This window comes from Psammomys obesus, unplaced genomic scaffold (assembly GCF_907164565.1).
Source record: "Psammomys obesus unplaced genomic scaffold, mPsaObe1.curated_primary_1811, whole genome shotgun sequence".
Taxonomy (NCBI): Eukaryota; Metazoa; Chordata; class Mammalia; order Rodentia; family Muridae; genus Psammomys; species Psammomys obesus.
In genome coordinates, this window is record NW_026592484.1 from 20213 (window position 1) to 33307 (window position 13095).

The 13095-nt window shown below is 40.2% G+C and overlaps 1 protein-coding gene across 3 annotated transcripts in view; it reads left to right on the forward strand.

Annotated features, from left to right (window-relative positions):
• LOC129681467 (zinc finger CCCH domain-containing protein 11A) overlaps positions 1-11089 on the forward strand; it is a 28612-nt gene extending 17523 nt beyond the window's left edge. For all 3 annotated transcript variants that reach the window (XM_055613377.1, XM_055613378.1, XM_055613376.1), the window contains 6 exons: positions 3505-4008; positions 4709-4791; positions 6162-6477; positions 7755-7921; positions 8732-8799; positions 9127-11089. In XM_055613377.1, coding sequence (XP_055469352.1) covers positions 3505-4008; positions 4709-4791; positions 6162-6477; positions 7755-7921; positions 8732-8799; positions 9127-9385 — 1397 coding nt within the window. In that variant the 3' untranslated portion in view covers positions 9386-11089. The remainder of the gene's footprint in view (positions 1-3504; positions 4009-4708; positions 4792-6161; positions 6478-7754; positions 7922-8731; positions 8800-9126) is intronic.
• The last annotated feature ends 2006 nt before the right edge of the window (positions 11090-13095 follow it).

A 13095-nucleotide genomic window follows, 5' to 3' on the forward strand; every position in this document is an offset into this window, starting at 1 on the left:
TGTGTGTGTGTGTGTGTGTGTGTGTGTGTGTGTGTGTGTGTGTGTGTACATACATGCATTCATGTATGCATGTTATATAAAGTGAATATCCATGTATTCAAATATTCTGCTTTTCTTGTTTGTGGTGCTGTAGTTTCAAATCCAGAGCTTCACACATGCTGGGTAGACATCCCCATTCTTCCAGCTTTGCTTTATGCCATTCTAGATTCAATGTGATAGTTTTTGTATAAGACAGTTTTAAATTTCATATCTCTGTGCTTTGTTAGCCTATATGTTCTCATTCCAACCTTAAAAGAGGGTTTGATATTGGGCTCCTTAGTTTCTTGTAAGGAAACAACCATCATCACCACTCTTTTCTGAAGACAGGGTATCTGTTCTGTAATCCAGGCTGGCTTGATACTCACGAGTTCAGGTTGGCCTTAAATTCAGGCACTCTCTCTCACAAGCTTCCCAGGTGCCTGGTGTGATTACAGACATGAGTTATGCTTGGCTTTATTCTCCAGAACATTTTAGGATTTTTCTGTCTCCCTGATGTGATATAACCTCACTCTGGTGGATGTAAATACAGGTCTTCGTTGGCAAATCAGGGGTTCAGTGGTCTCCTTGAGTCTAACTCTCCTGTTTTTTTGTAAATCCAAGTAGCTTTGAAGTAGCTCAGTGCTATAACACTTGACTAGCATGGTGATGACCTACTACTGTTAAAAACAAAAATATTTTAGTCTTTGTGGTCCACAATCTCTGTCACAGTTACTCAGCTCTGCTGTTGTGGTGTGAAAGCAGCCATATGCAATGTGAATATGTAAATGAATGAGTGGCTGTGTTCCAGGGAAATAGTTCACAAAACTAGGTTCCAGCCCAGATTTGGTTGTGGGCTGTAGCTTGCGTATACTGTTCTGAATGGTTAATGACAAACTAGCATTTTTTTTTTTTTTTTTTTTTACTTGATTTTTCAGATGAGTTTATTTTGACATTTATCTTTTTGGGTTTTTGTTGTTGTTGTTGTTGTTGTTTTTGACATTTATCTTAAGATTTTTGTTCTGGTTTTTCTTCCCCTCTCCCCCAGCGTAATTTGTTATTTTAGGCTGCTCTGGAGTTTTCTAATGAATCTGTTTTCTTTATTTGCCTGCTTGCTTGTTTAGTTTTGTTTTTGAGATGCTGAAAATTAAGCCAAGGCCTGTGCAAAGCAGTCTTCAGTCAGGTGTATCCTCTGTCCCAGTCCTTAAATTTCTACCTTAGTGATTTCTCCCATAGTTCATTGCTTTTTATGCTAGCTAACCCAGCCTGGCAGTTTACTGTGCTTTTGAATAAGAATAGTGTTTGACTAGTCTTTTGGAGTTATGTCTATCATGTTTAAACTTAATATCTGCTAGAATAGATTTCTCTCAGAAAGTCTTAAAGATTACGCTACCATGCCATTCTTTTTTTCCCCCCATTATTGGCATAAAATAATTCTGATTTAATTAATTAATGTCTTTATTTCAGTGATTTTTGGTAGGGATGAAAAACAAGTTTCCAATTCATCATTAACCATGTACTTTCTTTGATAATTTTGAGATTAGACTCATTGTGAAATGGAAGAAAATATTACAGTTAAAACCTTTTTTTCAGATTTATTTATTTGATATGTATGAATTGCCTTTGTGTAGGTTTGTGCCTGGTGTCTGTAGAGGTCAGAATAAGGTGTCAGTCTAGAACTGGAGTCACATGGTTGTATGTTGGAATTGACTCTGGACCTTCTGCAAAAATAACAAGTATTCTTGACAACAGAGCCATCTTTTCAGCTCCACAATCATTTAAAAAAATCTAGCAAGAAGGTGGTTGTGGTAGCCCTTTTTATAATCTCAGTACTCATAAAGCTCAGACGAGAATGGTGAGTTTGAGGCTCCATATTCCAGCAAAGATCCTATCACGAAAGACAAATCCACTTGAAACCTAAAGAGATAATTCAATATTTGAGTACTTGCTTTGTCATGGGTGCTTTAGTAAAATATTTCAAGGAACCAGAGAGCGTTGGCTGTTCTCAGAAAGCAGGTAATATGTTTGGAGGTATAAGCAGTTATAGGACTTTTCTCTGATCGTTTCTTTTCGACTGGAGGATGAGAATCCAAGTTGAGCTTACTTACAATTAACCCTTTAAATAAACTTTTTTTAAACAAGAGCAACAAAACTAGTGGTCCATGCATATAATCCAGGAGACTAAAGCAGGATGATTGCTCGAAATTTGAGGTTAACTTGGGCTATGTCATATCAGGACTTACAGGCCAGCCTGGGCTGTAGAGACACAGACAGAAATGAGCCTGGTAAAAATCTCTCACTGGTTAGGGTGTGTGTGTGTGTGTGTGTGTGTGTGTGTGTGTGATTTTTTTTTATTGTACATCAGTTCATTATTTTCTTAGCTCTCCAGTAATGAGAATGATTGTCTAATGTGAAATTTGTTCCATATTTTATGAGCCACCATGTGGTTGCTGGGAATTGAACTCAAGACCTTTGGAAGAACAGTCAGTGCTCTTAACCTCTGAGCCATCTCTCCAGCCCTTGTTTCATATTTTAAACAGCTGTAGAATGATCTGTTGAGGGCTGTGCATGTAGGTCAGATTTGTGTCCCTTGGGTTTTTTATTTTGTTTTTTGTCTTGTCACCTGTTTTAGTTTACCTCTTGTCATGTTTTTTGTTTTTTGAGACAAGATTTCTCTGTGTAGCCTTGGCTGTCCTGGACTCGGGTCTATAGACCAAGCCAGCCTTGAACTCACAGAGACCACCTGCCTCTGATTTTTGCTGGGATTATGGGCGTGTACCACCATGCCCGGCTTCTTTCCATATTTCAAATGTCAGTTCATGAAAGTTTTCTTTGATTAGTTCCTAGACTATGGTTGATGTTTTCACTGTGTGCTTTAAAGCGTTTTCCATTGCCATATTGCATGTAGCTCATGTAGTGGTGTTTGTCATATGACAAACCACGCTTGAGTAGTGGTATCCTTGGTTTATTATCCTACTTCTAACATGGGTCCAGCACAAGTTTTTTGTTGTTTTGTTTTTGTGTGTTTTTAAATTAGTATCTGTCTGTCTGTCTATCATGTCCTGCCTACATGTACTCAAGCACGACACAAGAAGGCACCAGATCTCATAGATGGTAGTGAGCATGTAGTTGCTGGGAATTGAACTCAACCTTTGGAAGAGCATGTAGTGCTCTTGACCTCTGAGCCATCTCTCTAGCCTCCACCAGTTTTATACACATATTATGAGTGAATAGAGAACTCATTGCTACTTTTACTTAAGATTTATAATGTTCAGGTTTCTCTACTTATAAATTATTTTCAGCCATTCATATTGTAGAAATAAAAACCAGTAGGTTTGTCTCTAGAGTTTTTCTTGCAGTTATCTACAATTGAGCTAATTGTAGATAATTGTAGAGTGAAGCTAATGCTGTACATGAGACATCTGATGTTGAGAGAGAGCATAAATCATTAAGATAATGAGTGTAAATATTTGTTCCTCCCTAAAACAGAGAGAGTTAGTAAAGCTGGTGAGATCCACGTGAAGACATTAGAAGAAATTCTTCTTGAAAGAGCCAGTCAGAAACGTGGAGAATTGCAAACTAAACTGAAGACAGAAGAACCTTCACGAGCTGATGACTCTCCATCAGGAACAAAAAGCTCTTCCTCTGTGCGGATTAAAACCTTCTCTGAGGTCCTGGCTGAAAAGAAACACCGACAGCAAGAAATAGAAAGACAGAAATCCAAAAAGGATACAGGTTGCTTCAAGCTGGCAGCAGATACTGAAATGAAAAAGACAGCGATTCTGCCACCTGTTTCTGTTAGCAAAGGACAACCAGAGGAGCCTGCAGGAAGAGCCAGGTCCATGCAGGACGTGCATATTAAGACGTTAGAGGAAATTAAACTGGAGAAGGCCCTGAGGGTGCAGCAAAGCTCTGAGAGTAGTGCAAGCTCCCAGCCTCAGGCTGAGTCTGCCCTAGGGGCGAAGAGGCTGTTCCGCATCACCAAGAGAGCAGGTTTGTACAGCCCCTCCAAACAGCAGCACTGTTCCAAAGCACAGGGCAGGATTCACGGGACTCAGAACTTCTCCTAACTGGGGGAATTTGAGTCACCAGATTCAGTAGAGTAAGCAGTTGACAATAGTAGTGGTTTGTAGCTCTGTCCTGTATTCATGTGTATCTTGAGATTTTATAGGACCAGTCTCTTAGCTATAAGTTTTTTTGTTTTTTTTGTTTTTGTTTTTTTTCTTGTTTCTTGTCATTACTGTCTTAGTTTTCTTTCCGTGGTGTGATAAAACACTGATCAAAAACAGCCTGGGGTGGCACTGGTTTACACACACTTCCTGATCACAAATTCCATCATTTGGGGATCTGGAGACAGGAACTGAAGCATAGGCCATTGAGGAACACTTTATACTGGCCTGCTGTCCATGGCTTGCTCAGTCTCCCTTTTTATATGACCAAGGATTACTTGCCTAGGGGCGGCACTGCCTATTGTGAACTGGATTCCTACATCAGTTACCAATTAAGAAAATGCCCCACAGGTAGTCTGACAGAGAAGTTTTCTCTGCTGCGGTTCCCTCTTCCTAGATGACCGTAGCATGTATAAAGTTGACCAGAAAAAGCCAGCTAGGAAAATTATAGTCAATAAGAAAAGTTTTATTTCAATTTATTTCTCCTGAACTTGTATCCGATGGTATTTTTAATATGAATATAGGTGCAAAAGAAGAGAAAAAGCTCGAACTTGAAGACAGTGGTAATGCTTCTCAGAGCAGTGTGACTAAGATGGAGACTAATGAGGTAAGCTTGCTCTGGGGAGACTTAGATGAATGGTGTGTGCTTTTAGTTTTAGCTTACAGTAAATTTACGTCAACAATTTCACTAGTACAGCTTTAAATTTTTTGTTTTGGATTATGTTTTTGTGGTTTGTGTTTTGTTTTTGAGAACTTTAGAGACAGTTTCTCACTGTGTAGCTCAAAATCTGCCTGACCCAGCCAGTCTCATTCCACAGTGTTAGATCACAGCCTGCACCCCAGTACTGTGGTTAGGGTTTTCTATGGGAATTTCTTTTTTGTTTGGCTTGGTTATGTTTTGTTTGTATTTTGTTTTTTGAGATAGGTTCTATGTGGCCCTTGCTGTCCTTGAAATCCCTGTGTAGACCTGATGGGCCTCATGCTGATCTGCCTGCCTCTGCCTCCTGATTTTGTGGGGATTAGCGTGTCGAGCGCCACTGCTGCCATCTGTGGAAGATTCTTATAGTTCTCTAGATGTTAGTTCTCTTTGTTCTCATAGTTTTTTAAACTGGCTATTAATATTTTGCTGCATGTAATATAAAAGTTGATCATTTTCCCCCACAATTTATTTACTTTATGTGTGTCAGTATTCACAAATACATGTATGTATATCTGCACAAATGCACATTCTGGCACAATGTTTGTGTGTGGAGGCCAGAAAAAGACTTCATATCCTTTGGAACTGGAATTAAAGATGGTTGTCAATATTTGGAACTGAACCTGGGTTCTTTGCAAGAGCAGCAAGTATTCTTAACCACTGACCTATCTATTAATATAAGTGTATCTAATACTCAAATCCGGTTGAGAGCTATATATTACATTATTTTGCAGCCTGCTCTAGTGTTAGTAATTTCTTAAAGTGTTCATTTTTACTGACAATATAATCTGTGAATATAAGCTCTCTGTGGACAGTAGATTTTTACACAGTTGTAAATAATATCATGACATAATTTTTTTTTTCAAGACAAGGTTTCTCTGTGTGTAGCCTGGGCTGTTGTGGACTCACTTTGTAGACTAGACTGCCTCAAACTCACAGAGGTCCACCACCTGCCTCCCCTCCTCTTCTCTCTCCCCCCCCAAGTGCTGGGATTATAGGTAAACACCACCACCACCCAGCTCTTTTCCTAACTCTTAATGAATACATGTCTTAATTTTTAGTAGTCATTATTATTTACTTAGGCCTACATAATCTAGTTTTTTAAAATTGATTTCACACATCTTTCAGATCCATTCTTTCAAACTTAACTTCTGTTTAATATCAAATACTGAGCTTCCTCTTTATTTTGGATCATGTAAAACTCTAATATAACTTATTCACTCAGCACTATAACTGAGAATGTAGGTTTTAATTGAACTTGTACTTGAACTTGTCTACAGACTTCAGATGAGACCATAAGTGATACCACAAAGATTCCAGTCAATAGATGTGACACTGTCACAGAGAAACAGCAGGAGAGAGGAGCTTCACAGAAAGAGAAACCAGCCTTGACACCTGTCTGTGGAGATGAAGCCTCTTACTGTACTCGTGTGGTGGGGAATCCGGTGCTCACTGCTGTATCAGGCATCACCCGGCACCTGACTAAACGGCTTCCCACGGAGTCATCCCAGAAGGGGGAGGTAGAAACCTTTGGAATTGGTGACTCAATACTGAATGTGAAATGTGCAGCACAGACTTTGGAAAAAAGGAGTAAAGGTGAGTGGTTTTGATATAGTTAACTCTGGCAACAATAGAGTTGGATCTCCTCTATATTGAGGTCACACCAACAGGTAGTGATATTTCTGATAGAGATAGGCAGAGTTCTTACAACTTAAAATTGCTGTTTGTTGCCTTACGTGGGGCTGGAGATATAGCTTAGTTGGTGAAATACTTGTCTAGCTGGCACAAAGCCTGGGTTCTGTTAGGGCAGCACAGAAAACCATGTCTGGCGGTGCACACCTGTAATTCCTGTCCCTGTATTAGGGTGCTCTAGAGGAACAGAACGAATAGAATGAACGTAGACAGAGAGGGTTAATTAGATTGGCTTACATAATACAGTCTGGGTAGTCCCACACCAGAGACACCAACTTAGGTTAAGTGCCTCAGCAGTCCTAATCACATGCTGTGTTGTAAATCAGCCAGTTGTATGATGAGGCTTTGAATTTTGACAACTTGAGTCCTATGGTAGGTGGAGGAAGATTCTCTTTCAGTATATATTTTGAACACTCTGGGTTATTTATATACATCTGGGTAATTTTTCCATGGAGTTCACTGTTTTCCTCTTTATCCAAGATGCTGGAAGCAAACAGCATCATTGTTTTCTTTCCACAAATGTTCAAAGTTTTATACTCTGAGGCACCAAATCTTTGTCCTTCTCAAGAGGTGAAACAGAAGTGAAGATAGGAGGATAAGAAATTCAAGGTCATCCTCAGCTACATGATTGGAGGATAGCCTGGAGTACATGGGACCTTGTCTTAGAAAAACAGAAAAGTCTCATCCAGAACTTGAGTAGTACATGTTTCCTCTGGTGTTTTGAAATAGAGTCTTACTATAGAGTCAAGCCCTAGCTGGCCTTGCACTCAGCCTAGACTACAAGTGTGTGCAACTGTACTAAGCTTTTCCTCTTGGTTTGCAGAAGAAACTAACTTGGAACATCATAGTAACAATGAAGAATGTGTCATGGTGACCCATGTAACTTCATTTTTCTTCAGGCTGTTTGTGCTTTTGGTATTGCTTTTTGTTTTGTTTTTAAGACAGGGCAGGGTCTCTATATAGCCCTGGCTATCCTGGAACTCACTGTATAGATCAGGCTGGCCTCAGAGTCAAGAGAACCCCTGCTTCTGCCTTCCAGTGCAGGGATTTAAGGCATATATCACCATGGTTGCAACTTTTTTGGTATTTCTGCTACTAAAGGCATTGTGTCTTATTCTGAGCTGCTCTATATGTGAAAGAGATTCTCTAGTTGCTAATCAGATATGTGCTGTCCTCTCTAGCCAAACCCAAAGTAAATGTGAAGCCATCTGTGGTCAAGGTTGTGTCATCTCCCAAACTGGCTCCCAAGCGCAAGGCAGCGGAGGTGCACCCTGCTGTCATCGCAGCGGTGAAGCCGCTCAGCTCCAGCAGTGTCCTGCAGGAAAGTCCCACCAAGAAAGCAGCTGTGGTAAGGATTGATCCACTTCTTTCAGTGGCAGGACAATTGCCCTTTGGCTGTTTTTGTCTCGTACTTCCTGCCATTTCCTAGGCATGGGTTTCTTAGATTGTTACTCTAGTTGGACATTGAAGCTGATTTTTGGGTAGCAAAGTACTTAAATAAGTCAGCCTCTGGGTTACTGACTATTGGACTCCCAGGTTTAAAGAATGGTAGCCTCTGGCCAGATACAAGTCAGTGGTAGAAAGACCACCTAACATCCAAGGTCTTAGGTTATCAAAGATCTCCAGGCCTACCAGAGCAAAACAAAAACTATAGCCTTGATTCTAATATGCTCTGGAGTTAAAAAAAAAAAGTCTGACTCTGAGTCGGGCAATGGGGAGGCAGAGGCAGGTGGAAGTCTGGGACAGCCAAAGCTACATAGTCAGGCCCTGTTTTGTTTGTTTGTTTGTTTGTTTAAAAAGCCTGGCTTACAGTCTGGGGACAGGGTTCATGCTACACAACTATAAGGACATGAGTTTGAATCCCCTGGCACCTACATAAAAAAGCCAGTATGTCCAATACGCTTGGCTGTGACCGCTGAAAGAAAAGACAGGTGGCTCCCCAGAGCTCACTGCACAGCCAATATAGCTTGAAATCACGAGCTTGAGGTTTAGTAAGAGACCGACTTCCCGAGGAAGTAAGGCAGAGAACAGAAGACTCGACCTCTTCTTCTGACCTCTGTCTGCTTGCAAATGGGCACCTGCACATACATGCATGCACAGCATACAGACATCAAGAGAGGGCGTCTAACTCAGTGATTTACTTACTCTTCCTTTGTAGGCTGTCGTCCCACTCCTCTCTGAGGATAAATCTGTCACCGTGTCTGAGACAGAAACACCTAAGGACAGGTAATACCTTCTTAACCAGACTCCAGCCCATTTCTGGTTTTGCTCTCTAGCAAAAAATGCTGATAAGTCACTGAACTTTTACAGATTGAGGGCAAAAAAGCATGAAATTTGGGGTTGCTGCTCTTTAGTGATGCAATTGCTATTTGCCTTTATTGAAAAGATAAATACCTGGCTAAATTCAAAAGGTACTGGATTCCGAGTTAGTTAGTGAAAGTATTTTTTGTGTGTGTGTCTATGTCTTTTCATTAACTCTGCCTGAGGCTGTGTGGTCATTTAACCATGGAAGATGGTCACAGCTGGGTCTAATAGTCTGTTTTTCACTTACAGTTTTGTGCTGCCTTCAGCCCAGGCTTCCTCAGAACCCTTGCTTTCAGAAGGATCTGGCCCTTCCTCATCCCAGATGGCAACCAAAGCTCGCCGGCTGAGCTCTGCCTCAACAGGAAAGCCTCCACTCTCCGTGGAAGATGATTTTGAGAAACTAATATGGGAAATTTCAGGAGGCAAATTAGAAGCTGAGATCGACTTGGATCCTGGGAAGGATGAAGATGACCTTCTGCTTGAGCTCTCAGAGATGATTGACAGCTGAAGGTGAAGGGGATAGTGAGGACATTTAAAAAAAAAAAAAAAAAAAAAAAAAAACTCACCAAAAACTGGACTTAGTTTCATCTATTCTGACATTTACCTGAGGTGATAATTTCTTTAAGTCTCAAATTTTGCCCAAATCAAAAGTATACCTCTGAAGTACCTGTGTGTGTCCTGGATTCCTTTGGGGTCAGATCTTTTACATCCCTTAATAACCGTTTTGCCCATTTGATGCCATTGTTTAGCATCTTTGAAAAGAAAATTCTGTAATGCCCTTCTCTCCGCATGAGACTGAGCTCCAAATGAAATGGTGCAAGAGAACTGAGTGGCTCCTTGAGGTGTTTGTCAGTGTGGGCTATCTTCCCCTTTGCTGTATTTATTTATGTATTGTCTTAATATTATCAGAGTTTAAAATGAAGACAGCTGCTAACCATTGTGGACCAAATGTCATGCTACCACTAAACAAAAGACTCACACAGTCTGTGTTAAATTGTATGTCTTTTTAAAGGTATTTTGGAGATTCGTCTAAGCTTTAAAGAGGGCCGGGTGCCTCGAGAACCTGAGCTATGGACATAATTCTGGACCTGGTCCTGTTGAGATAGCTACTCCATAAGCCTCTGAAGAGCAATAGCTAATTTATTATTACTGTAATTTTTTTAAAGGCTTTAAAGTGCCTCGGGGGTTCCTTGAAACTAATTTTCTACTTCTGGGATTCCCTGGATTCTTTATAAGAGATGGTGACATGACTAGGGAAATTCTTTTTTTAGTATGAAAATTGTCCCTTCAATACTTTTCTCTTACTGGCATTGAATTATCACAGAGACAGAAAATTGGTAATTTTTTTAATTTCTAACTCTCCCAGAAAACTCCTCTTGCCTAGTATTTATTTGATGTGCTTTAACCATGGGAGGAGGGGTGGGGGGGGAACTCATTCAAGCTGCCAGTATTTTGATCTACAACCTGTAGCAGTACACTGGGCTGTACTGTTACACAGGATGGCAAGATGCACTGGGGTGTATTGGATACCTCCAGTTTCATTTCTGGATTGAGTTTTCTTTTCTTGATGTTGGTCTTCTTCATATCACCTCAAGGTTTAGACTTGTAAAGGAACAAGTCTGATGAGGATAAGTCTTCAAATGAGACACTGTACAGAATTAGGAGGAGGAAAAAAAGACTTGTTCATTGTGATACTTTCTGTAGGTGGCCAGTTTGTTTCTCATAGGGAAATCCTGGATCACCTGTCACGTTGGCTCCTAAGGAACTGCTGTTGTAAGCGGCTCATCAAGAGTTGAAGTTCATGTAGCCTTGTTGGGAATATGGAAAAGGAAGAAAGCCACAGGACTGCCAGTCAGTCTAGGAAGACCTGGATGATTCTGCACATGAAAAAATGACTTGAAGTTTATGTATAGACATTTGTACCAATCCATCTTCAGCTGACTGAATGTTGTATGATAACCCTCTCCAAAGCAGAGGTGGAATGTTCCGGTTTCACCACACATTTTATAAACACATTTCCTTTTTTGAATTGGCCTGTAGATTGTAGGTCTCTTTTGTATATAACCTCTATTCTTTTGCTTTAAAAAAAAAAAAGTCTGTTCATATTTAATGTATTAGTCAATGATTTGTGTTCAGCATTATTTGAACCATTTTGCCATTACCGAAAGAGAAATACTTATTTGTGTTTTAAATAAAACTGATATAGGAAATACTTAGTTCTTAATCATTATAACTCAGTGATGCTATTAATTTTTTTAAAGGAGGGCAGGTTTAAAAGTGATCTTAATATTCCATGACTGAGAATTTTCAAGCTTGAAGATGGAAGAAAAATTTTAACTCTAGTACAGGGTTTTTCAATGTGTATGCTGACTTCTGTTACAAAAATACATGTAAATTTTTAGTAACCGAAGAACATGTTTTTCTCTGCTTGTAGCCTAGTAGTCCCCAGGCTGAGATTGTAGCTGAGAAATGGATCACTTGCTTAGTCCACGTGAGCCTTGGTCTAGCCTAACACTGTGCCCCCAAGTCCTGTCAGTTTCAACAAACTTCATACACGTATCTTAATAGTAATGGGTCAGATGTTTCAGCTTGGCTCTGCCCAAAAATGTGGAGATAGTTTTATAGTTTATATTTTTGAGATCAGGCCAGATGTGGCATATGGCAGAGGCAGGAGGATCTCCTAGTTGAGGCCAAAAACAAACAAAACCCAAAAACAAAACCAAAAACCCCGTAAGATTAAAGTCTGTGAAATTCTGACCTTACCACTTGATTCTCTCATGGGCTACCCATGAGTCTCATATCTGCCAGTTTCAGGAACTCCCATAGAGAGAAGGCTAAGTAATTACAGCCACACAGGAAGCTTATGTGGATCAGACTCCTGTGATCCTGTTCTGAAACTATTGCTTCATTTCATCTGAATAACAGCTATTTAAGATGGGTGATGTTCCTGATTTTGGCAATTTAGCAGAAAATGCATGAGCTCCAGATGTAAATGCTTAAAAGAAAAAGCTAATGTTAACAGCTACTGAGGAGCTATTCTTAAATTGAATCTACAGAGAAAGGTCACTGGTAGATTTAATGGTCAGTCTGCTCAAGCCCAGTCAGCTTGTGTAGCTCAGGCTGACCTTGATGGAGGACATGAATCCTGGTTCATGTCATGCTTGGGACTGACCCTGCATTCCATACCCTGCAGTTGATTTTTAATTTGCAAAGTGATGTCAAAGGTTGTGGGGGCTGGAGAGATGCTCTGCTGATAAAGGCACTTGCCTCACAATCCTGGCAACCAGAGTCCAATAAAGACAGAACAAACTCTACAACACTGTCCTCTGGCTTCTATGCTTGTGCCATGTCATGTGTTCCTCGCCCCCAAAACAAGTCTCTAAATACTTAAGGTGGGGGGGGGAGGGGGCAGTGACTCACCTATGATGAGTACCAAGCCTGGTGGCCTGAGTTGAACCCTCTAGTCCCACATGGTGGAAAAAGAAATGACTGCTGCAAATTGACCTCTTACCTCCACACATGTACTGTGGCACATGTACACCTATAAACATAAAACTAACTTCAAATGATAAAGGACCTGAGCACAAAGGAATCATTTGATCTTGACCATTTTCTTAACACTACAGTAAAATGAGCAAAAATAGTGACTCCAGAATGTCAATCTAGGATTTTTTTTTAATTAAAAGTTGAAGTCTTAACTAGGCCTCTTATTTAATCTGTATTTGCTGTATTTAGTTCCTAAGGTGAACCGAGCAAAAAGCAGTAATCTTTACTTTGTTCTCATAGCAGTGAAACAATAGTCCATTGAACTTAGACTGGTTTGCAGTCATGGGAGCTAGAGAAGAAAGTTTAATGGTGTTTCATTTATACGAAAAGGAAGTAAACAGATTAGGGAGACATTTAAATTGAACAAGAAAGTGACAGTGGAAGGAAAAGGGCAACAGGAACCCCTACCTGATGGACCATTACCCTGCTGGAGCAGCTATATATACTGAGCTGTCACATGTCTGTTTTGAGAGCTCAAAGAGTGGTTTCCTTTAGAAAGGTACCAGGAGGAAAGGTTACACGTTTGGCATTGACTGCCTTAAGGAGTCAGAGCAATTTTGAACTTACACTGAAATTAAACACTTGGTCACTAGGGGTAGGTAAGTGTAAGTCAAATTTCTGCTCTAGAAGTACTTAAACAATTTTGAGAGTAAGTGATAGTGATACCTGCAG